At 40.6% G+C, this 27,051-nt stretch overlaps 1 protein-coding gene across 3 annotated transcripts; it reads right to left on the minus strand.

The window, feature by feature from the left end:
* Window positions 1-46: 46 nt before the first annotated feature.
* Window positions 47-27,016, minus strand: LOC126203956 (short-chain specific acyl-CoA dehydrogenase, mitochondrial). 3 transcript variants are annotated; one of them, XM_049938351.1, is made up of 9 exons: window positions 26,825-27,016; window positions 26,470-26,676; window positions 26,175-26,347; window positions 25,772-26,033; window positions 24,943-25,131; window positions 24,721-24,864; window positions 24,498-24,625; window positions 24,334-24,429; window positions 47-969 (listed from the first exon to the last, which is right to left on the minus strand). In XM_049938351.1, the coding sequence occupies exons 2-9, from the start codon at window positions 26,504-26,506 to the stop codon at window positions 760-762; spliced, it is 1,239 nt and encodes a 412-aa protein (XP_049794308.1). In that variant the 5' UTR covers window positions 26,507-26,676; window positions 26,825-27,016; the 3' UTR covers window positions 47-759. The 3 variants fall into 3 exon arrangements, with proteins under 3 accessions (XP_049794308.1, XP_049794306.1, XP_049794307.1); XM_049938349.1 differs by having other exon boundaries at window positions 26,759-27,016; XM_049938350.1 differs by having other exon boundaries at window positions 26,470-27,016.
* Window positions 27,017-27,051: the final 35 nt, after the last annotated feature.

Genomic DNA, 27,051 nt, shown 5'->3' on the forward strand with positions numbered 1-27,051 from the left:
AAACATATGTACAGGATTATTTGTATTTCTCACAATGATAAAATATTACACGTACAAATTCTTATACAAAATGTTTATATCAAAATATATAATATACAGCACTCTTATTTGTCTCTTTTATAAAAGAATATGCAATAAATAAAATAAATGTTACTATTCAAATATTGTAAACATTCATTATTAAAATTGTGCACTGTATAGTAAACATTTTCCTATAATGATATAAGAGACCTCAGTCAATATAACATTATTAAAATACTCCAGCCATACAGTGCATATAAAGTACTCAAGGGTAAAAAAAAAAAAGGTCACTTCTCACAAATACTGCAGCCAAACAAATGAACATTTTCATTTAATATTGAGACATGAGACCAATGAAGTAGTTACTTAACATGGGTGTGCAGTGCAGTCTCAGAATAATTATGGTAATTTTCCTAGAGAGCAACTGTGACAATTCTTTACACATGTGACTATTGACAAATGGACATCCACATACATTTTGCAGCTGAATTAGCAAATAATAAAGTACAACAAATGTTAAGAGGAAAAACAGCTGTCACTTTCCTTTCGTGCAAACAATGAGAAAAATGAAATGCCGTGTGGCTAGGGCCTCCCGTCGGGTAGAACTCCACAGGTTCACACAAGCTGCCTCTGTGTATTACGTCTACGTTCCATCTGTACTTTTTCTTAATCTTGTTTACAAGATTAAGAGGACATCAGCAACCCAATTATCGTTAATGTTAAACCAAAGCCCCATGCTTACAGTCCATATTCCTTTGCAATATTGGAAGCAATCACAAGTCTTTGAATTTCAGACGTTCCTTCATAAATCTCAGTAATGCGTGCATCACGATAATGCCTCTCTGCTGGCATATCACTCACATAGCCCATTCCTCCAAGAATCTGTATCGCCTGATGAGAGCAGAATGTAGCAGCTTCTGATGCAGCCAGTTTTGCCATTGCTGCTTCCTACAATACAAAAGCATTTCTTCTGTATACTACTTAAGAAGGCTATTTATTGTTATTAAACGTCTTTCCGTGTGCAGAAAGAACAATTTCATTTTTTGAAGAAACAATTTATTTCGTAACATAAATTTACAATGGACATTCAATAAGTAATCCAACACTTTTTTCCTTGCCATCAACACTTTTTTTCCTTGTCAATTTCAGTAATAAAATGCAGAATTTGTCGTGAGACATCATGGAATATTCTCACTTCAGCCTCTATAGTTACACAAAGTTCCAACAGGTGGTGGTACTATACACAGCCTTCAAAATGGCACCTGTAACGGAGGTGCGGTCCAAGCACAGAGCTGTCATTGAGTTCCTTTTGGCAGAAAACCAGATGATTACAAATATTCATAGGTGCTTGAAAATTATCTACAGAGATCTGACAGAGAATAAAAGCATGGTGAGTTGTTTGTCAAGGCGTCTAGAAGACCATAAAGAACAATAAAGGACTACCTGTGCAGAATTGGTTGCGCGTTATGAAGCTGATCGTGACAACTTTTTGTCTAACATCGTCATAGGTGATGAAACATGGGTTCATCACTTTGAACAAGAAACAAAACGGCTATCCATGGACTCCCGCCACACCACCTCTGCCCCAAAGAAAAAGTTCAAAGCTGCACCCTCAGCCGGTATAAGTCATGGTGACACCTTCTGGATTCGGAACGGGTTATTCTGTTTGATATCCTTCCTCATGGTGCAGTGATCAATTCTGGAGTGTTTCTTCAGGAAGTTGAAGAAACAACTTTAGTGTGCTTATCACCACAAAAATGTGAATGAACTTCTCCATGACAACATAAGGCCTTCCACATTTCTGTGCACCTGAGAGGAGCTCACAAAACTTCATTGGACTGTTTTTCCTCATCCATCTTACAACCAAGATCTTGCACCTTCTGACTTCCATCTGTTTGGCCCAATGAGAAATGCACTCTGCGGGAATCGATACGTGGATGATTGGAAGATTATTGAAGCTGCAAGGTATTGGCTCCCATGTTGACCAGTAGAGTGGTACCATGGGGACATAAAGACCATCTTAATAAGGTGTCATAAGGCTGTCACAATGAACGGAGATTATGTTGAAAAATAGGATTTTGTAGCCAAAAGAGTTGGGAATAATATGGTGCACTGGAATCCTGAATAAAACCAGCCTGCTTTCAGAAACCAAATGTGTTGCATTACTTATTAATGCCCCTCGTATTTATCTTTTTAAAAATAAATAATAATAATAATAATAATAATAGCAACAACTACAACAACAACAACAACAACTTCATTAGTGTTTCTGAACACTTGTTTTATAGTTTGCTAGCAAGATTTGTCACGGAGCTACTGAAGCAGTAACAATTGGAGCAAGCCACTGTTTGATCATTTTCTTTTAATTAAGGGAGGGGCAAAAAATCAGGAATAAATGAAGAGCAGAAATGCAAAGTGTATACTCTAAGAGACCCCAAAATATCTCTCTCCACTTAGCTGATGGCAGGGTTACTAGATCATTTTATTATTTTCCTCTGCATTGTATTATCCAGTCATTGTCTGGGATAATGCAGATGTAGTAAATATGTAGTGTGCAAAAATGCATAATTAAAATTTTTGTCGAACATTGTCACAGGCAATGAAACATGGGTTCATCACTTCAGACTGGAAACAGAACAGTTATCCATGGTGTAATGCCACACCACCTCTCCTCTGAACAAAAAGTTCAAAACTGCATCCTCTGCTGGTAACACGGGATAATGAAACATTTTACAGGGCATCTTCAATGATCTTAGAATTAATGCAACCAAATCCCATTACAAATACTTATTATTGGTGTTTATAGCTAATAAAAGAAAGATAGTTGGGTCATTCCATGTCAGTTCAACCAGGGGCTCCAGCTCATAGTCTCAGATTTGACTGAAATTCAGTACACTAATTCTACCATGTTTGGAACACTCGAGTACGAAGTATTAGTTTCCCCTGCCAATTAGTTCCAGAATTATGACTTGTGAAAGAAGGTGGCGTGACCCGGAAATTGCAACCCGCATCTGGCAATCTATCTTCAGACCCAACTTCAGGTCTTAATAACTTTGAAATTATTCCACACAGTCCAGTGAAATTTTTACAACCCAGTAACATCCATTTAGAGAACACACTCTATGAATCAAAACACCAACATGTTTCTGAGGGAAAATAAAAAATTCCAAAATGTGATTTAAGAAATGTAATACGTTAAAAGGTACATATTGTAGGTGCCCTCTATGCCAAATATAATTCACTCAAAAAGGGTATAAATTTTTTTGTGGTAAGCTTAATGTGGCCTAAACACACACAGAACTCATTATGCCCATATCAGTCACAAAAACTGAGTTACATGTACACGAAAATACAAAAATTACCTGAAAAACATGGATTTTTGAAGTGTGGTAGCACAAAAGAGACAAGTGGTATCCAAGGCAAATTTCACACACTGCATAAGCAGACCATAATGATAAATATCTCAAAATTTCAGCATGTTATTGCAAGACATTTGTGTACAATGGAAGTTGACAGATGTATTTGGTGATGTGGCCATTGTTCCACAACACCGTTTTGTAAAAACATATCGTAAACTGTTCTGCCTCTTCTTATCCTCTCCCACAACTGTTTAATCACTAAGCAACAACATATAGACAGATTGACACAACCTATCATTAATGTTCACTGCACCTTAACTGCTTAAAAACCAGTCGATTGTGCTTCGAACAGAAGTTCTCCCACACTTTAGCTACTGTACTTGTACATTGAGTGGTAAATTTTACTGTCTTCCTGACACTGTGGTAGGAACTGGAACTGTCATAAGAATATGTTCAAAAGGACTCCAACGCCTGTCTGCCAAATGTGGCCAATGAAATGATCTTGCTGGTCCTGCTGGTGCCATGAAGTTCACAAATACATCACCTTCTGCTTCACAGCACTCTGCAACACATCCTAAGTACCATTTGTCATCATAAACAGCAATAACATAGCTACCTGGTTGTATGTTGCTGCTTTTGCTTCTGAATCCTGAGTCAGACACACTGTGAAGACACATGTTGTGCATGAACCTATAGTTATAACCGGACAGTCTTGTTCATCTGCACATTGTCAGAGTCCGCTGGAGAGAAGTGATGATGGCTCCTTGGATGGCATCTTGAATTATAAATGCATAATTTTCAGAAAAGTCTAGTATTATTATAATTTCATCTTGTTTCAAATTATCCTTACAAAACTGGAGATACACATATTGTGCTATTGCTGTGAAGCTGTGTGGGGTCAGTTTGTCCAGTTTTTTGACAACACATTTCAACAAAATCTTCCAGTGTACTTTGCTTTGTTTCAAGACTTGAGCGATCCATGTGTATCCATTGTTTATAAGAAACAAGTTCATCGTCATCCATAAGGAGTTCACCATACAGTTTGTTATTCATGTGTTCTGCAAGATTTGCCTTACCAGGACACATTTCACACCTGTGTATCATGCACTGGTAGGAACTGATGTCACACACTAGCAGCTTCATTGCACCTTTGTAATCCAGACCAGAATCCTTTATAGCAGCAAACATCAGCTTAGTATTTTGATGGGTCTCTCATACACAAACATTGTGTGCCCCTTGCACTTACAAGCACAACCCATTTTGGCCGAAGATTGAAAAAGATGATAAACCTACTTTGGTATTGGGATACTTTTCCTTGAATTCTACATATAGTTCTGATATGTTGCATAGCAACAGTCTTTTTTGCATCTGTACACAAACATTTCCCATTTTCACCGTTACATAGTATTTTTTCCAAGCATTATTTGGCTGTAGTCATTATTTTCATAAAACTCCAACACTAACACCTGTATTTCTGAACTCAATTGCTTACCCTGAGCCTGCTGAAGTTGTGGAAGCACTCCTTGGGTTGCTTTTATTTTCCTACCTTGCTTTACCATATATGTAGAAACATTGAATTCTTTTGCAGTGTAGTCAATAGACCAGCTGGAAGGTACAAGAGTTAGAATAGCTACTTTTTTCTGGCGTGTGGATATGGCACATTTTTCTTTCAAATCATGCACAATTTTGTCCAGGATTTCTATTCCTTTGGAGCAGATAGTTCTTCCTCTTCCACCATTAATGTGTCAGCTATTTTGTGTTTTAATTTCATTTGAGCTGCTTATAATTTTCTTCTATCATAGCTGGATCTGTCTCTTTTCCCAACTTTGTGTGTCTTCATGGGAGACAAACCAAGAGCAGTCACTGAAGTATTTAATTGCTCATCCGCTGTGGTTGTAGGTGGCTGATACTCTTCGTCCCTGTCATGTAAATTATCTGAATATTATTCTTTTTTTTTTTTAACAGTGTAACACACCTGGAACATAACTTTTGTCCTGGTTTCATGTTAAGTCCCATGCACTGATTCACTTTCAATATTGATTTTATATCAATTTCTCTGAGGCTACACTTCACTGTCTTCTTATGAATCCGAAACGGATCAAAACAACTTCTTTGTAGGAAAGAATACTTATCCAGAAACACTTTCATATGATTATAACAAACACTAAAGTTTCCTCGAACTGTACTTCCTGTGCCCAGGGTACATCCCGGATCTCCATAGCAACAAATCTCAGTCCGACTCATCCAGATCATACAGTACAAAGCGAAAGCCACATTTTGTTCCATATGTTGTTTTATGACATTCAGATGCTTGTGCTCTACCAATACTGCAACTTGTTTGAACAAAAGCACCACTAGTACACTCTTCTGCCTCCATACTGAATTTCCATAACAGTACTGACCAGTCTGAACTAGAGTCTTAAAAACATGAGTAACCTGTAAATGTTGCTCGTCTCCTTTGTTGTTCCTGCCTAACAATGACTCATTCTGTCCCTGAAAACTAACATTGTTTAACTTTCTGTTGCCTAATGGTTCCCAACAATTGCAACAGCTTTATCTGAAACAAGCTGTCTGCATTATCACTATTACTTGCTAAATCGTGTTAAAAGAAACGTAACCTAATACATCTCTGTCAACTTTTATTGCACATAAATGCCTTGCAATAACAAGTTGAAATTTTGCCACATATTACATTATGGTCTACTTATGCAGTGTTTGAAATTTGGCTTGGATATCACATGTCTCTTTTGTTCTACCATACGTAGAAAATCCATGTTTTCCAAGTAATTTTTCAAATTTTTGTATTTTCGTGTGCATGTAACTCTCTTTGTGTGACTGATATGGGCAATATGAGTTCTGTGTGTGTTTAGGCCACATTAAGCTTACCACAAAAAAAAAAAAATTATACCCTTTTTGGGTGAATTATATTCGGCATAAAGGGCACCTACAATATGAACCTTTAAACGTATTACATTTTTTTAATCACATTTTGGAATTTTTTATTTTCCCCTCAGAAATATGTTGTTTGTGTTTTGATTCATAGAATGTGTTCCATAAGTGGATGTTACTGGATTGTAAAAATTTCACTAGCCTGTGAGGAATAGTTCCAAAGTTATTAAGACCTGAAGTTGGGTTTGAAGATAGATTGCCAGATGCGGGTTGCAATTTCCAGGTCATGCCACCTTCTTTCACAAGCCATAATTCTGGAACTAATTGGCAGGGGAACTTAAATTTTGTACATGCTGTTCCCCCAACAGGTGGCTTGGTAAGGCAACCCAAAATTTGGAGGAAGGCAAGGGCATACCATCTTCCATAGCATCACACCTAGTAAAACACCCTGTTCAAACCCACCTTCAGGTTGATGAGAGCTTTACCGTTACCACCACAGTAAATACAAAAGGTGCACAATTACAGAGGCGTGAAAGTGATGAAAACTATATAGACTGTTAATATTTTGACAGCAAAAGAAAGATGGACAAAACATGAAAACCCAAGCAAATGACTGTAAGAAGTTGCTGAGAACCAAAACTTTTAAAGATAGATACTAGAAATGAAAGAAAACTCATGTGTTTCAAAATGAAGCTATATAAGTCACAAAAGCATTTTTGGGTGCTCTCCAGAACATCGACATACCACATTTGCTGTACACTCAAACAGTGATAAAACTTTCTGTGCAGTGGGAAAACTTCAAGAACCACAAGTTTAAAGTATATGAAATGTGACACTATTGAAACAAAGGAAATACAAACTAATGAAAGATTTTTCAATGAATCATAGTTAAGGTAAATGTGGAAAGAAAAGCACAGAAAAATCCTAAAATGGGGATACAAAGTCCAATGTTTTACATTTAATATGGAAAACAAAAAGATTTTTAATGGAGAGAGCATTACAATGCACAAATTTAAAAAAAAAACCATGAAAAGACTTCAAACTGTAATCCCTTTACGATGGAGATGATCATTTAAGTGGGAGAAAGAGTATGGAATGAGGGTAATTATAGGAAATAACACAGTGGTGAGTATCAGTGAATGTAAAGGTTCCATCAAAATATGTGCAGAAGGAAAAATATTGGAACAAATAAAATCTTTTATGTATTTAAGGAGTTTGGTCACAGAAAATGGAAGACATTAGGAGAAAATAAGTAGTAACATATCTACAGGTAAAAGAGCTTTAGATTAAAGGAACTCTTTTGAAACAATTCTCACACCATTGTTGAGGCTTTCGTGGCCACTTGTTGACAAACTGCCTATTGGCTTCTGTCTCGGGTTCTTCGGCCAACGTTCATCTAATGATTTTTCTGATGTTTCGCCAACACGAGTGGCTGGCATTGTCAAAGCTTCACCCTCCATTGCCGGTGGTGAACTGGAGCCGAGCTCGCGAGCGCAGACTATATGTACCTGGTGCGCCAACGTCCAAGAGCTTCTCCGCGGTCATTTCCGGTGCGGTTCTCCTCTTGCTACCTGCGACGGTCGTTCGCTGCAGTACGGGAAGCCAAGATCCGTTTACCTTAAGACTTTCCTCTTTCTTGTTCAAACTGTTCGCGTGTTTTTGTATTTCTACAGCTTCTCTGAACAAGCGCCTGTGATAGTGGTTCTCTACAGCCAGAACTTCCGTGTCGGCGAATTTTATTACGTGGTCAGTCTCATTCAGTGCGTGTTCTGCCACGGCCGACTTCTCCACCTGCCCCAACCTGCAATTTCACTTATGCTCCTTGATCCTGGTGTTAATGGATCGTCCAGTCATTCCCACAAACTTTTCCGCACGTGCATGGTATGCGGTATATTCCCGACATCACAAGTGGGTCTCTTTTCTCCTTCGCCGATCTAAGACACTCTTTGATCTTCCTTGTTTGAAAATCGTCTTTACGCCATGTTTGCGCAATATATGGCCGATTCTGTCCGTCACTCTGGGAATGTATGGCAGAAAGGCCGTACCCGACATTTCTTTTTCTGGTTCCTTACTTCGCCGAATGTTTGGCTCAGTTACACTTCTAATATAATTTGTGGAGTACCCATTGCTCCTCAGGACAGTTTCCAGGTGTTGCATTTCTCGTTTGAGGTGTTGCGGCTCGCTCACATATTCGACCTGCTCTCATTACGAGCGTACTAATCATGCCTCTTTTTTGGCTCGGGTGGTGGTTTGACAGTTTGTGCAGGTATCGGTCCGTGTGTGTCGGTTTTCGATACACACTATGTCCCAGGTTTTCGCCGTTCCTTGTGACCAGCACATCTAGAAATGGCAGTTTCTTGTCCTTTTCTACTTCCATGGTAAATGTTATGTTGGCATGGAGGCTGTTCAAGTGTCTTAGGAAGTCACCGAGCTGTTCTTCACCATGGCTCCACACCACGAAAGTTTCATCGACGTACCTGTAGCATACCTTAGGTTTTCAAGTCGCCAAGCTTCGAATTGTTCCATGAAGAAGTTGGCCACCACTGGACTGAGAGGACTACCCATGGCGACGCCTTCCAGCTGTTCGTAGAAATCGCCATTCCACGTGAAATAGCTCGTGGTGAGACATGCATGGAAGAGCTTTCTGATGTCCTGCGGGAAAATGGAACCAATGTGCTCCAGAGCGTCACTGAGTGGCACTTTTGTAAATAACGAAACAACATCAAAGCTGACCAAGATGTCGTATGATGCAAGTTTCAGTTTCTTCAGCTTCTCAATGAAATATCCTGAGTCCTTAATGTATGTGTCGATCTTCCCCACATGTGGCAGGAGCAGAGAGGCCAAGTGTTTTGCCAGGTTATATGTCGGTGATCCAGGAGCGCTAACGATCGGTCTCAGTGGAACGTTGTTCTTATGGATCTTGGGTAATCCATACAGCCGAGGTGGTAGGGCTTCTGTGTTGCGCAGGTTTCTCTGGTACATATAGTCTGCGCCCGCGAGCTCGGCTCCAGTTCACCACCGGCAATGGAGGGTGAAGCTTTGACAATGCCAGCCACTCGTGCTGGCAAAACGTCAGAAAAATCATTAGATAAACGTCGGCCGAAGAACCCGAAACAGAAGCCAATAGGCAGTTTGTCAACAAGTGGCCACGAAAGCCTTAACAATTTTGTATTACACCTCTACGGGGAGGAGATTTGCAGATTGTACCGACGCCTTGACCAACGACGGAAGAAGAAAGCGCGACTGATGTTCTCTCTCGCCTTTCTGTCACGCTGCTGAGATGAATGTGCTACACCGAAGTTCTTGAGATGTAAGCCCCTATTCACCACCGCCCAAGCACATCGTATCTACGACAGAATGGAACGAGCTTTTCTTCGTGAGCGAATACGTACAACACGGAGAGACTTGGCAAGAACGGATCAGGAGATTCTGGACATTTTCTATCAACCAAGTAGCAGAATGCATCGAGACGACTGGGACAAGATCGACTGCATCACTCACAGGAGCATGCAGAACGAACTCGAGCGCTGCACCGAGCGACAGAAGAAAAAGTTTGAAAGATGCCGGAAGCAGACCGACAAGGCGATTCCCGACATGTCACACACAGTGGTCAACCTCACTGAACGGCAATTGACCGAAGAGGAAGTGTCTGTTCTTCAAAAAGGAGGAAATTTCGCTATCACCCCGAGAACTATACCAATGGAGGATATCATTGCCAACACCGAAGCAGCCATTCGGACCCTTCCTTGTGAAAGGGCAGAGGAAATACGCACGGAAGCAGCCAGGATACTGCGCCGAGCAAAACCACCAGCTTGCAACCTAAAGAAAGAAGAGGTACAAGCCATTAAGAATCTCAACTCCGACAAGAGTATATTGGTACTGCCTGCCGATAAGGGGAATGTGACAGTCGTAATGAAGACCGGATAGTATGAGCAAAAGATCCGAGACCTATTAGATCCGACAACATACCGAAAACTAAGCGCAGATCCGACGCAGCATATCACACGGAATACGAATCGATTAATCAAGGCGTCTTCTCTGCCGGCGGACATACAGAGAAACCTGCGCAACACAGAAGCCCTACCACCTCAGCTGTATGGATTACCCAAGATCCATAAGAACAATGTTCCACTGAGACCGATCGTTAGCGCTCCTGGATCACCGACATATAAACTGTCAAAACACTTGGCCTCTCTGCTCCAGCCACACGTGGGGAAGACCAACACATACATTAAGGACTCAGGACATTTCATTGAGAAGCTGAAGAAACGGAAACTTGCACCAAATGACATCCTGGTCAGCTTTGATGTTGTTTCGTTATTTACGAAAGTGCCACTCAGTGACGCTCTGGAGCACATCGGTTCCATTTTCCCGCAAGACATCAGAAAGCTCTTCCGTGCATGTCTCACCACGAGCTACTTCACGTGGAATGGCGATTTCTACGAACAGCTGGAAGGCGTCGCCATGGGTAGTCCTCTCAGTCCAGTGGTGGCCAACTTCTTCATGGAACAATTCGAAGCACACGCACTGGACTCGGCGACTTGCAACCCTAAGGTGTGGTACAGGTACGTCGATGATACTTTCGTGGTGTGGAGCCGTGGTCAAGAACAGCTCGGTGACTTCCTAAGACACTTGAACAGCCTCCGTGCCAACATAACATTTACCATGGAAGTAGAAAAGGACAAGAAACTGCCATTTCTAGATGTGCTGGTCACAAGGGGCGGCAAAAACCTGGGACACAGCGTGTATCAAAAACTGACACACACGGACCGATACCTGCACAAACTGTCAAACCACCACCCGAGCCAGAAAAGAGGTATGATTAGTACGCTCGTAACGAGAGCAGGACGAATATGTGAGCCGCAACACCTCAAACGAGAAATGTAACACCTGGAAAGTGTTCTGAGGAGCAATGGGTACTCCACAAATTATATTAGAAGTGTAACAGAGCCAAACACTCGGCGAAGTAAGGAACCAGAAAAAGAAATGTCGGGTACGGCCTTTCTGCCATACATTCCCAGAGTGACGGACAGAATCGGCCGTATATTGCGCAAACATGGCGTAAAGACGATTTTCAAACCGACAAGGAAGATCAAAGAGTGTCTTAGATCGGCGAAGGAGAAAAGAAACCCACTTGCAATGTCGGGAATATACCGTATACTGTGCACATGCGGAAAAGTTTGTCGGAATGACTGGACGATCCATTAACACCAGGATCAAAGAGCATAAGCGACATTGCAGGTTGGGGCAGGTGGAGAAATCGGCCGTGGCAGAGCACGCACTAAATGAAACCGACCACGTAATAAAATTTGCCGACACGGAAGTTCTGGCTGTAGAGAACCACTATCACACGTGCTTGTTCAGAGAAGCTGTAGAAATACAAAAACACGCGAACAGTTTGAACAAGAAAGAGGAAAGCATTAAGGTAAACGGATCCTGGCGTCCCGTACTGCAGCGAATGACCGTCGCAGGTAGCAAGAGGAGAACCGCACCGGAAATGACCACGGAGAAGCCCTCGGACGTTGGCGCGCCAGGTACATATAGTCTGCGCCCGCGAGCTCGGCTCCAGTTCACCACCGGCAATGGAGGGTGAAGCTTTGACAATGCCAGCCACTCGTGCTGGCGAAACATCAGAAAAATCATTAGATGAACGTCGGCCGAAGAACCCGAGACAGAAGCCAATAGGCAGTTCGTCAATTCTCACACCAATAAAAAAGAAATGTTTAGTCTTATGTGCAGTACCGTATGGCAGTCAATTAAGGATAGTAAAAAAGAAAGTAGAAAAATACCTGGGCGATTTTGAAATGAAAAGCTTTAAGAGTTCCAACATAACTGCATCCAAATTTTTCCAGTTATGGATCACAATTTTCTATATATGTATATCATGTCATTAATTTCAGTCAGTAATGACTGTTTCCAGACCTGAATACACACAGTTTGCTAATAATATCAAGTCAGCATACGCAAAAAGGCTACAGTCACAATAATGAACCAAACAAGCCTCTTCATATACATACAGAATTTAAGAGTCATATGCATGGTTGTAACAGATATGCTAATGCGACCAAGAAATTCATAAGACTAATAATCCTACTGCAAAATGATGTCAGTGATACGGGTCTGTAACTCAGTAGATTACGCCTATTTACTTTCTTGAGTACTGGTGTGATCTGTGCAACTTTCCAGAGTTTTATTTAGGTACAGCCCTTTTGCAAGCAAGTGGCTGTATAGGAGATATGATATGGGCATAGTCTGATGGAACCTGTTAAGATATGTAAATTGATATCAACAGTTCCTCTATTTTTGTTTACTCTTAAGTGTTATAATTACTTGGTTGTAATTGTGTGTTCTGGGGCGTGTAGGGCTGGGCTGTTTGGAGGAAGAAACCAAACTACGAGGTCATCGGTCTCATCGGACTAGGGAAGGACAGGGAAGGAAGTCGGCCATGCCCTTTCAAAGGAACCATCCCGGCATTTGCCTGGAGCGATTGAGGGAAATCACGGAAAACCTAAATCGGGATGGCCGGACCCGGGATTGAACCGTCGTCCTCCCGAATGCGTGAGGCGTGTAGTTTTGTTATGCAGACTGTCAATATTTTTTTCTTACACTCAAAGCTAAAAATGAGTGGTACAGCCTCAACTGGACTTCCTATGGTTGAAAAGTTGATCCACCATGAAAATTACTCAACATGGAAATTTGCCATGAAGGCGTATTTGGCCCACAATGAACTGTGGCACATTGCTAAAAATCCTCCTTCGGATCCGAAGCAACAGGACGATCCTCAGAGAAGAGAGACATAAAGACACATTCCTGGATTATACTTTTCGAGGACAAGATGAATTATTCCCATATAAGGGACACAAATATGGCAGCAGAAGCCTGGACAGCCTTGGAAAAAGCTCAGGACTCACACATAGAATGGGCTTGCTTAGATAATTAATCACAACCAAATTACATAAATGCAAGTCAGTAGACGACTACTGCGATCGATTAATAATGACCATGTTTAAGTTAAATGAAATGAAGTTTGCGGTGAGTACAGAATGGATAGCAACTTTGCTCCTGGCTGGATTACCTAATCATTATCAGCCTATGCTGATGGCGCTTGAAAACCACACATATCACAAGAGATTCTATCGAAGTGAAACTGATAGAAGATGTCAAACCCAAAGACGCACATGGAAATGAAGACTCTGCTCTACATACGAAGAAGCCCACAAAACATATTATTAAATTCTACAAATGTAACAAATTGAATCATATTGCTAAATATTGTCCTAGAAAGGATGAAAAAGGAGGAAGCTTGTCAAAAAGTAACCATGACAGAAATGTATTTAGGAAACAGACCCAATAAAAGAAAGCTTCTCTTGCTGCTGATGTCAAACAGCCCCAGGAAAAGGATATGTCATATTTAGATTCCTGTGCCTTGACTCACACTACTAACAATGGAAAAAAGCTTCATAACGTCCCATGGGAGAGCCAGTCCTGACAGAACTCTACCATCTGGTGAGCAAAATGTATGAGTCAGGTGAAATACTCTCAGGCTTCAAGAAGAATACAATAATTCCAGTCCCAAAGAAAGCAGGTGTTGGCAGATGTGAAAATTCCCGAACTATCAGTTTAATAAGCCATGGCTGCAAAATACTAAGACGAATTCTTTACAGACGAATGGAAAAACTGGTAGAAGCCAACCTCGAGGAAGATCAGTTTGGATTCCGCAGAAATGTTGGAACACAAGAGGCAATACTGACCCGACAACTTATCTTAGATAATAGATTAAGGAAAGGCAAACCTAATTTTCTAGCATTTGCAGACTTAGAGAAAGCTTTTGACAATGTTGACTGGAATACTCTTTTTCAAATTCTAAAGGTGGCAGGGGTAAAATACTGGGAGCAAACGGCTATTTACAATTTGTACAGAAACCAGATGGCAGTTGTAAGAGTCGAGGGGCATGAAAGGGAAGCAGTGAAGCAGTGGTTGAGAAGGGAGTGAGACAGGGTTGTAGCCTATCCCTGATGTGAGTCAATCTGTACATTGAGCAAGCAGTAAAGGAAACAAAAGAAAAATTTGGATTAGGAATTAAAATCCATGGACAAGAAATAAAAACTTTGAGGTTTGCTGATGACATTGTAATTCTGTCAGAGACAGCAAAGGACCTGGAAGAGCAGCTGAACGGAATGGACAGTGTCTTCAAAGGAGGATATAAGATCAACAAAAGCAAAACGAGGATAATGGAATGTAGTCGAATTAAGTCAGGTGATGCTGAAGGAATCAGATTAGGAAATGAGACATTTAAAGTAGTAAAGGAGTTTTTCTATTTGGGGAGCAAAATAACTGATGATGGTTGAAGTAGAGAGGATATAAAATGTAGACTGGCAATGACAAGGACAGCGTTTCTGAAAAAGAGAAACTGGTTAACAGTGAGTATAGATTTAAGTGTCAGGAAGTCGTTTCTGAAAGTATTTGTATGGAGTGTAGCCATGTATGGAAGGGAAACGTGGGCAATAAATAGTTTGGACAAGAAGAGAATAGAAGCTTTCGAAATGTGGTGCTACAGGAGAATGCTGAAGATTAGATGGGTAGATCACATAACTAATGAGGAGATATTGAATAGAATTGGAGAGAAGAGAAATTTGTGGCACAACTTGACTAGAAGAAGGGATCGGTTGGTAGCGCATATTCTGAGGCATCAAGGGGTCACCAATTTAGTATTGGAGGGCAGCATGGAGGGTAAAAATCGTAGAGGGAGACCAAGAGATGAATACACTAAACAGATTCAGAAGGATGTAGGTTGCAGTAGGTACTGGGAGATGAAGAAGCTTGAACAGGATAGAGTAGCATGGAGAGCTGCATCAAACCAGTCTCTGGACTGAAGACCACAACAACAACAACGTCGAGCCATGTAATAGTTGAGTGACCAGCATGGGAGGTGATGGCTTAGCAGCAGAGACTACTGGAAGTGTTGATCAGACCTTCTATAGTGGTAATAAAACTGTAAAAGTAGAAGCATCTGACATCATTCATATTCCAAAATCAGCTGTAAATTTGCTCTCAATTGGTAGAATTGTAGGCAAAGGGCATAAAGTGACTTAACAAAAAAGATGGATTCTTCTACAATGCAGAAGGTTAACTAATTGCCAAAGCATCACCTACGAATGGCATCTATTGTCTGAATACAAGTGAAATGAAACAGTGCTACTACATAAAAGACAGTGGATTCTTATGGCATCGCATGCTATAGGACATATGAATCTCAGAAGTATGCTGAAGCTGTCAAAGATTTTGACAGGACTAAATGAAGATATTGTGGTTAACGATCCCTGTGAGTTGTCCTTTATGGTAAAACAGCTGATGTCTTCCATTCAAACCTAGCAAAAGGTAAACACATCTTAGACTTAGTACATTCTGATTTGTGTGGGCAAATGGAGACCGTGTCTATTGGTGGAAATCATTTTCTCAAATGTATTGATGATTTTTCAAGATTGTTTACTTGTTGAAGAAAAATCTGAGGTAACACAAATATTTAAGAGCTTCACAGCTTTGGTGAAATAACATAAAGGTAGAAATATCAAGAAGTTTCTGGCTTCTGAAGATATCATCCACCAGTTTACAGTACATTAACAGTCCACATCAAAGTGGTGTTGCCGAGAGAGTTAACAGAACATTGGTTGAAGAGGTTCGTATGATGTTTGATGCTAAATGACCAAAGGAGTATTGGGCTGAAGCTGTTTCTGCAGCTGCATACCTATCAAATCATTCACCGTCCACCACACTCGAAAATAAGATGCCATATGGATTTTACCATAAAAGAAAGCATTGTTTATCACATCTGAGAATTTTTGGCTGCAGTGCAATGACTCACATTCCAAAACTCCACTGCAAGAAGCGGAATAAGAAGTCACAGAAATTGACATTTGTAGGCTACTGTCAGCCAACCAAAGGCAATCGATTCCTCAGTAGGGAGACTGACCTGATAATCGTCAACAGGGACGTAGAATTCGTAGAGGATTGGAGTTTTCAAATTCAAAGACAGAGGAACCAGGGACGACAAATGCCTTAGGATTAGAACAAGAAGCAGTTCTTCAGGACATCAACACTTCACAAACTGAAGAAGTAGCTAAATCAGAAGACAGTGATAACAAACCCTTTTATGGCTTTGACAGTGATTCAATAGAAACTGAAGCTCAAGACGAGGGTCATGAGAATCAAAACATAGTTCAACAGGTTACACCTTGAAGGTCAGACGGACAACCAAAACCCAAACATGGCCTGATCATGCTACTTACTATTTGAAAGAAGGACTTCCAAGTGAAGACAATGATGATAAAGAAGCCTCGGTAGGGACAAATAACGAAGAATTTGTAAAAGCAATGAAGAAAGAATTCTCATCTATAGTTTGTAATAACATATTTAAAACAGTACAACTACCCACAGGACACAAACCACTCAAGACTAAGAGGATATTGAAAATAAAGCCTGGGACTAGCGCTACACCAGGAACATTTAAGGCACGCCTCATGCTAAAAGGATGCACTGAAGTTCGAGGTGCTGATCATCAGGAGACCTTTGCACCAGTGGTCAAGCATGCATCCATTAGATTTCACTTGTCTACAGCAGCTCGTGAGAACTGGAGATGGACCGCATTGACATCACTACTACTTACCTCTACGGAGACTTAAATGAAAAAAATTATGTCATTCCACCACAAAATTTTGCAACTCCTGGAAATGTATTGAGGCTGACGAAAGCTGTTTATGGACTTGAACAGGCTGATAGGAATTGGAATCAAAAAGTTGATGATGTGTTAAGAAAACTGAAACTGAATAGATCAAACATTGATCCATGTATCTATTTTCACAGAGATGGCACCAAACTAGTCATCATAGCTTTATATGTGGATGACAGACTATTATTCTCAAATGACAGAAATATTTTGAATCCATTCAAAAGTTATTTGAAGAGATTTTTTGAGATAAAAGATTTAGGACAGATATGCCATTGCCTAGTCATGGAAATTACATGGGGTCGTGATAAAGGAAAAGTCTGGATCTCCCAGAAATCCTATGCAAAAAAAGTTCTGGAGAAATTTGGAATGAATGAAGCCAAGCCAGTGTCAACACCACTTGAACTTGGTTTGAACTTTGAAGCAGTCAAATCAGGTGATATCAAGGTACCATATCAAGAAGCAATAAGAAGTCTTCTATATCTATCCCAAATCTCCAGACCTGATATGTGTTTTGCTGTAAATCTCCTTAGCAGATATCACCATTTTAAAAAGATTCATTGGTTGTCAGTAAAAAGATTGTTTAGATATTTAAAAGGAACTATGAACTACCAACCGAAGCTTTTGACAATGTTAACTGGAATACTCTCTTTCAAATTCTGAAGGTGGCAGAGGTAAAATACAGGCAGCGAAAGGCTATTTACAATTTGTACAGAAACCAGGTGGCAGTTATAAGAGTCGAGGGGCATGAAAGGGAAGCAGTGGTTGGGAAAGGAGTGAGACAGGGTTGTAGCCTCTCCCCGATGTTATTCAATCTGTATATTGAGCAAGCAGTAAAGGAAACAAAAGAAAAATTTGGAGTAGGTATTAAAATTCATGGAGAAGAAGTAAAAACTTTGAGGTTCGCCGATGACATTGTAATTCTGTCAGAGACAGCAAAGGACTTGGAAGAGCAGTTGAACGGAATGGACAGTGTCTTGAAAGGAGGATATAAGATGAACATCAACAAAAGCAAAATGAGGATAATGGAATGTAGTCGAATTAAGTCGGGTGAAGCTGAGGGGATTAGATTAGGAAATGAGATACTTAAAGTAGTAAAGGAGTTTTGCTATTTAGGGAGTAAAATAACTGATGATGGTCGAAGTAGAGAGGATATAAAATGTAGACTGGCAATGGCAAGGAAATCGTTTCTGAAGAAGAGAAATTTGTTAACGTCGAGTATAGATTTAAGTGTCAGGAAGTCGTTTCTGAAAGTACACTCCTGGAAATTGAAATAAGAACACCGTGAATTCATTGTCCCAGGAAGGGGAAACTTTATTGACACATTCCTGGGGTCAGATACATCACATGATCACACTGACAGAGCCACAGGCACATAGACACAGGCAACAGAGCATGCACAATGTCGGCACTAGTACAGTGTATATCCACCTTTCGCAGCAATGCAGGCTGCTATTCTCCCATGGAGACGATCGTAGAGATGCTGGATGTAGTCCTGTGGAACGGCTTGCCATGCCATTTCCACCTGGCGCCTCAGTTGGACCAGCGTTCGTGCTGGACGTGCAGACCGCGTGAGACGACGCTTCATCCAGTCCCAAACATGCTCAATGGGGGACAGATCCGGAGATCTTGCTGGCCAGGGTAGTTGACTTACACCTTCTAGAGCACGTTGGGTGGCACGGGATACATGCGGACGTGCATTGTCCTGTTGGAACAGCAAGTTCCCTTGCCGGTCTAGGAATGGTAGAACGATGGGTTCGATGACGGTTTGGATGTACCGTGCACTATTCAGTGCCCCCTCGACGATCACCAGTGGTGTACGGCCAGTGTAGGAGATCGCTCCCCACACCATGATGCCGGGTGTTGGCCCTGTGTGCCTCGGTCGTATGCAGTCCTGATTGTGGCGCTCACCTGCACGGCGCCAAACACGCATACGACCATCATTGGCACCAAGGCAGAAGCGACTCTCATCGCTGAAGACGACACGTCTCCATTCGTCCCTCCATTCACGCCTGTCGCGACACCACTGGAGGCGGGCTGCACGATGTTGGGGCGTGAGCGGAAGACGGCCTAACGGTGTGCGGGACCGTAGCCCAGCTTCATGGAGACGGTTGCGAATGGTCCTCGCCGATACCCCAGGAGCAACAGTGTCCCTAATTTGCTGGGAAGTGGCGGTGCCGTCCCCTACGGCACTGCGTAGGATCCTACGGTCTTGGCGTGCATCCGTGCGTCGCTGCGGTCCGGTCCCAGGTCGACGGGCACGTGCACCTTCCGCCGACCACTGGCGACAACATTGATGTACTGTGGAGACCTCACGCCCCACGTGTTGAGCAATTCGGCGGTACGTCCACCCGGCCTCCCGCATGCCCACTATACGCCCTCGCTCAAAGTCCGTCAACTGCACATACGGTTCACGTCCACGCTGTCGCGGCATGCTACCAGTGCTAAAGACTGCGATGGAGCTCCGTATGCCACGGCAAACTGGCTGACACTGACGGCGGCGGTGCACAAATGCTGCGCAGCTAGCGCCATTCGACGGCCAACACCGCGGGTCCTGGTGTGTCCGCTGTGCCGTGCGTGTGATCATTGCTTGTACAGCCCTCTCGCAGTGTCCGGAGCAAGTATGGTGGGTCTGACACACCGGTGTCAATGTGTTCTTTTTTCCATTTCCAGGAGTGTATTTGTATGGAGTGTAGCTATGTATGGAAGTGAAACATGGACGATAACTAGTTTGGACAAGAAGAGAATAGAAGCTTTCGAAATGTGGTGCTACAGAAGAATGCTGAAGATAAGGTGGGTAGATCACGTAACTAATGAGGAGGTATTGAATAGGATTGGGGAGAAGAGAAGTTTGTGGCACAACTTGACTAGAAGAAGGGATCGGTTGGTAGGACATGTTTTGAGGCATCAAGGGATCACAAATTTAGCATTGGAGGGCAGCGTGGAGGGTAAAAATCTTAGAGGGAGACCAAGAGATGTATACACTAAGCAGATTCAGAAGGATGTAGGTTGCAGTAGGTACTGGGAGGAGATGAAGCTTGCACAGGATAGAGTAGCATGGAGAGCTGCATCAAACCAGTCTCAGGACTGAAGACCACAACAACAATGAACTACAAGCTAGAATTTTCTAGAGATGGTAATAGAGAAATAATGGCCTTCAGTGATGTAGATTGGGAAGTAAAATAATGACAGACACCCTGTAACTGGTTCATGTATAAAATTGCAAAACTTTTTTAATTTTGTGGTCTATTAGAAAACAAAAAGGTACTGCACTTTCTGCTTGTGAAGTGAATATGTGACCTTGGCATCAACTGTTCAAGGTTTACTGTGGTTAAGACAATTTATGTTTGAGGTAAATCCAAGCAGTGTCATAAAGTCATTTACAGTATATTGTGATAATAAAGGAACCATTTGGTTAGTCAAGAATCTAGTGACAAATTCTAGATCAAAGCATACAGATATAAAGTATCATTTTATAAGAAGGCATGTTGAGTCAGGTGCTGTTGTTATTGAACATGTGCCTTCTGAAGAAACGTTTGCTGATGCTTTCGCAAAACTACTTGTCAATGTCAGACAAGAAACATGTAAGAAACTGTGGGCTTGTGAAATAAGTGAAGGAGTGACTTCATACAGTGTGTTGTCAATTTAAGGGGACATGTTAAGATACGTTAACTGATATCGTCAGCCCCCCCCCCCCTCCCCGTCCATTGTGTTGTAATTACTCGGTGGTTATTATGTGTTCTGGGGTGTGTACTTTTTGTTATGCACATTTTGATTAATTAATAAAATGTTGAATCAGAAAGTTTTCACATTTATATTAAAAAAATGTTCAACAGAACCGAATTGGTTTACAGTGCGGACCAGAAGACTTGCCTCTATTATGTGACTTCACTACACTGAGGACACCTACTTCTAAGTTATTCATGTTGCCAGCTATTCTCTGTCTCAGCAATGAAATATTTACTACTTCATGTTTGGTGAAAGAATTTTGCAAAATTGTGTTTAGTAACTCTGCTTTAGTGGCACTGCTATTGGTGACATTACAATTGCTATCATGCAGTGAGAGGACTGATAAAGTCCTGCCTCTGGTGTACATCAGTTATGACCAGAATCTTCTTTGATTGTCTGCCACATTTCAAGGCACAGTTTCATTGTGAAAACTTTTAAAAGTATCTCTATTGAAGTCTCTGCTAAATTTAGAGCTTCTGTAAAACCGGCAATATTGGACATTTTATGTTTTAATTTGGCATGTTACTTTTGTTCTTCTGCAACAGTGTTATGGCCTATATTTTGTGACATGGGGATTCAGTTCCATCTCTTATTAATTTATTTGGTATAAATCTCTCAAGTCATCAATATTGTTTCTTTGAATTTTTTGTTCATATCTGCTCTGTGCTTATATAGTGAGTACGGAAGGAGTGGACACTGTTGCTTAGGAAGACACAAAGTGAATTTTTATCTATCTTTTTTTAATAGATGCATTTTGCATTTATTTTTGATGGATTTGGATTGTATGATATTCAGTCTTGCAACAACAATCTTGCAGGCACTCACTTCTGTACCCATTATGACGCACCCTACTTGCTCAGGATTATTGGTTGCTACGAGGTCAAGTATGTTTTCGCAACCATTTACACTTTGAGTGGGCTCCCAAACTAATTGTTCAAATAATGTTCGGAAAAAGCATTTAGTACAATTCAGATGATATTCTTCTTTGCGGGATCTATAGAACACTATGAATGAATGTATTACTCATCTAATCCCACATTTTTTTTCCTGTTACTTATCACTTCTTCTGGGAATGATTACTACATGTGAAAAATTCAAATTTGCATCACAGTTCAGAGTCTACATAAAACTGATATACTGATACCACTGATACTGCCCACCGACTTTGATCAATTGACAAGTCCCAAAATACCTATAGACATGATTTCAAGATGGCAGCCATAACATCACAATAAACTGTTCCATTGGCATGAAAATGTATACACCATAAATTACGGTATCACAAGGGACAACTGTGAGAAACTGAGGATTTTTGAGCAGGAAATTGAGGATTTTTGGAAAGGAACAAAATAATATCCAAAACAACTACCACAAATTCTCAGAGATAAAAAGCAAAATAAAAACAGAGAGAGGAACAAAAAAAGAATATTATGCAGACAGTATATTGGCCGCAACCATTAAAAAATGAGAACTCAAACTACCTGGGGGAAGAGGAGCGTTGCAGGGAAATAAGCCCCACCTCCCTCTCAAAGGACTACCATTTTACATACACGTTCTGTGCTTCCATGAATGCAGAACTGAAGTAACAGTCACAGGGATCGCGGATTCATTTTGTTTTGAGAGAGTCACATTTGACTCCCTTTATGCACCAGGATTAGTCTCTTCATTCATTCCAGAATAAGGAAAAAAGCAATCTGCCACACAGGGAAAATTGGAGTAACAAAGCATTTGGTAATGGCTACAGGGCAATTATTTGCTACAGTTGGCAGTGGTACTTCAGGCCCGATCTCTACTGGCATCTTATGCAACCATAGTTCAAAACATCCCTGCCTAGAACTGCTATGATATAGTGTCTGTATAGTAACAACAACAGAAAGAGAAAAAGAACACAATAGTTATTATCAAAGGCACTAAAAATCACAAAATTAGAGCTAAATAACTACAATAGGTGTCAAAGACTTCAATTAACCTACACACCTTAACTAAATAGCCCAATACTAATACAGAAAGCAAAAATCACAGCAATTAGAGAGATGTGGTATTGAAAACTTTGCTTATCTACATAGCTCAACTGAAATGCCTGAGAGCAACACAGAAAGCAAAAACTGACACAGTTAATAACATTTGATACTGTAAACTTTAGTTAAACTAAATAAATCAATAACACTAACATAAAACAAACATTTCACAATAAATTGAAATATATTACTAACAATTGACTATAAAAACCATCACAAAGGTACAACATCTGAACAAAATCCACCCCACCAAACCCAAAGCCCCACAACACCATGTTCCCTTCCATACTTCCTCTAATTAAACCATACCTCATCAGTTTCAACCATTACCCCATCTAATGACACTTGTTTCATGTACAGGCTACCTAAGAGACGATTAATGACAAAAAAAAGAAGTAGGTCAGCCTAACTATAACTGACATGTTCAGCCTCAATCTCTCAAAGCAAGTCCTCTGGCAGACTGAGCATCACAAATTATTACACTGAAACCTTCACATATACCTGTCTGAATGGTGACTGGTAAACACTTAAGGCAGCCACACGTTCTTGCTTCAAATGACATATTTGGTAACCTCCACTCACACTTATATTCTGAACACACACACACACACACACACACACACACACACACACACACACACACACACGACATAATCCATTACAGCACCATTATGTAACAGCGTAAAGCTGAAGGGCAGAATCAAAGGCTATAGTTCTATCGGAGAGTCAGTTCAAAGGCTGGAGAAATGCAACAGCCATGCCCAGTAAAGCACTGCAGCTTTCAGTGCAAGATTTTAGTTGAAGACAGGTTTTAGCCCCCTCCCCCCCCCCCTTCCCCATATTGCAGAAAGGAAAAACATCACATGAATGTACGACTGTCTTGTTATATTTTCATGCTAGTTCCCAGCCTTCCTATATATGTAAAAATATTCTCTCTAGGAGCAAATGCATGTGTCCTGACACTGTATGAATAACCAAATAACTATCTTAAAGTTTAGAAGCTGTATGACAGCACTTTGTGGCAGATAAGTACGATATGAAACACAAACAACAGAATACACCACACACAGCAGAGAGGAATGGTTAATTGAAGCTCTGAAGTGGTCCATGGTGTAAGACCATTGTCCTAGAAAGGCTAGAATTGAGGTTTGAGCCCAGGGCAAGCAGACCGCTTTCACCTGTCACTATATCCCTGGTCTGATTACAAGCAACAGAAATATGAAAGAGTAAAATGTGCACCTGATTTGTTGAGTAAGTGGTCCCTAATCTCAGATCAAGAAAGACAGATGATAAAAGGAAGACTGACATAGCAATGAACTGTTGTTAACATCTCTTCATCTCTGATGCCTTCTCTGCACTCTGTGCTTACCTTAGCTTTGATATAGTGCACACAGTACACTACTTGGCAAAGGAAATGTTGTAAGTCATAAAACAGACTTTTACTCTTCTTATCCTAGCTTCCACGTGTGTAAACTTTACTTTTCAGTTGTTGCTGTTTCAGCAGATGGTTAGAAAAACCAGCTATTATGCTTAAAAACTTATCAAAACTTACTTTCTTTCTTTCACACATTAAAATAATTAGAGTTCTACACACCTTCGTAAATGGTTGCTTTGTATCTTTTAAATGTGCTGCCCGCCAGGTCAGAAGTCTTGCTGACTCTACCTTCAGAGCCATGTCAGCTATCTTTGCCTGCAACAGTAATACCAATAAATCTCATGTGTCATAATATGACATCCAGACTATTCTGAGAAACAAACCTGTATAGCTTGTAGTTTCAATATAGGAGAGCCAAATGCAATACGTTTGCTTGCATAATCAACTGCACAGTCAAGTGATGCCTGAGCAATGCCAAGAGCCTGTGAAGCAATTCCAATCCGACCAGCATCTGAAAGCAAATGGAAATAACAATTATAAATTATGTGCTACACCAGCACTGTAAAAATATAAAGACAACTTAGGCATATGCATTAAGAAATTTACCCAGTGTCATCATTGCAATTTTGAAACCCATCCCAAGCTCTCCTAAAACATTTTCTTCTGGCACAGAACAGTCTTCAAATATCAAACTGCATGTTGAAGAGCCTCTTATACCGAGTTTGTCTTCCTTTTTTCCCAGCTCCAGACCTGAACATAAATTTTATTTGTGTTAACATAAAAGATATGTGAAAGCATAACAATTATCAATGAAACAAAACTGTGCACCTTTCGTTGGTTTACTAACAAGGAAGGCACTAATTCCACGATGCTTCTTGCTTTTATCTGTTGTTGCAAAAACAACTGTGGCTTCAGATTCATAACCATTGGTAATCCATGCCTTTGTACCATTGAGAATATATCCTTTGTCTTGTTTACGAGCTGTAGTAGATGCTGCACCAGCATCACTTCCATTTCCTAGAATACATTATAGTGATTGCAGATTGATTACAACAGCACAATCAATCACCTAAAGATCTTTAGTAAGTTTAACTAGCTACTTTAGAGTATTCACCACAAGTATGAGAAACATATCAAGGTTCCATAAATATTACAAACGAAAAACAAGGATAAAACATAACACTTCTATCCATGATGTATGAGAAACACTGTGACTGTTATGAATAAAGGTTTCTTGAAATTACTGCAACCAGTGACTTTTTATTTTGTTCTTCAATTTTTTTATTATTTCATTACTGATTTTGAACCAAATAGTGGTTCATCATCAGATGGTATATATTTAATAATTGTCTGCAGCAGTGTGGGATTCTTGTAGCTGCAGCAAGATGTATAAACGAAACATGTAAGCACTGAATGCGGCGGGAATTAATGTGAATAATTCTCGCCACACTGAGTGCTTACATGTTTCATTTAGGCCTATAAATCTTGCCACAGCAACACAACTCCTACACTGCTGCAGACAATTAATAAATATGTACCATGTGACGATGAATCACTAGGTGGTTCGAAACTGGTAATGGAATAATAAAGAAATTGAAGAACAAAACAAAAGGCAACTGGTAGCAGTAATTTCAAGAAACCTTGAAATACAACTTACCTGGTTCACTCAAAGCGAAGCAGCCCACATGCTGACCTGTAGTGAATGGGGTAATAAATTTTTCTTTCTGCTTCTGTGTACCAAATTTGAGAATAGGTCCAAGGTACAGAGAATTGTTGACACTCATTATTACTCCTGCAGAAGCACAACCCCTTGATATTTCTTCTGTGGCAATGGCATACGCAAGATAGTCTAAACCAGTTCCTCCTAAAGCCTCTGGAACCTCTACAGCCATAAGGCCTAATTCTCCCATCTTCTTTATCTAGTCAAAACAATATTTGCATGGTGATTACAAGCTCGCTAACAATGACTATCAGTGTGTGTGTGGGGGGGGGGGGGGGTCATGCAGTTTTCGGGGATCTCCATGTTAATTTATGATGAAAGTATTAGGAGAAAAACGTACCTGATCACCCGGGTACAAGTGCTCACGATCGAACTTTGAAGCCAGTGGTTTCAGCTCGGCTTCAGCGAAGTCGCGGACAGATTTATAAAGCATTTTGTGTGTTTCTGGGAGCTGCGAATGCGTATAAACTGATCTGTGTTGAAAGTGACATAACGGACTCCTGCTAAAGCGAGCTGTAGGAAATGAAAACATGTAGTGTTGTCCCATAACATATAACATATCTTCACATAATATTTGCACTAAATGTTAACAAATGGTCATCAAGGGGTGTCAGACGGAAAATGACGTTTCTTACCTACATCCAAAAGTTTTCTTGTTTTACCAACAGACATTTCGAATAAGCTGAAAACTATCTTCAGCCCTATGTTTACGATTATTAAAGGTATGTACTAAGTGGCTTCTGAACCGGGGAGCAGGGTTCAAAACAAGTCATCCAAAGAAATTAGGTAGCTGTCATACCTGTATTGGGCAACGCTACTATAATCATTCTTCCTCAACAGCGCTGAAATAAAAATAATTAGTGACAGCTCCGCTATGAAACAAGCATAATATGAAACGAAACTCTGTTTTTATTCATTATCAACCGTAAAAATGAAACAGCTGCAAAGTTCATCATGCATTCATTCCTCATTCTGTATTGATTAGTCAACCTTTCCATTTCTTCAAGTTCCTTTATCAATTCATATTTTTTTTTATTGCCATACGCATTTTTAATACCAATTTGCGATTACTAAATTCCACCACAGCAGGACTGAAACACTAAGCAGCTGATAAAATTACAAATTTATTTCTGTTTACTATATAAAAGACTGAAACTAGCAAAATGTACTGTTTATTTCTTGTACGTAGTCAGACACGAGTCGACCTACAATCAGAG

The sequence above is a fragment of the Schistocerca nitens genome, chromosome 9 (assembly GCF_023898315.1).
Source record: "Schistocerca nitens isolate TAMUIC-IGC-003100 chromosome 9, iqSchNite1.1, whole genome shotgun sequence".
Classification (NCBI taxonomy): Eukaryota; Metazoa; Arthropoda; class Insecta; order Orthoptera; family Acrididae; genus Schistocerca; species Schistocerca nitens.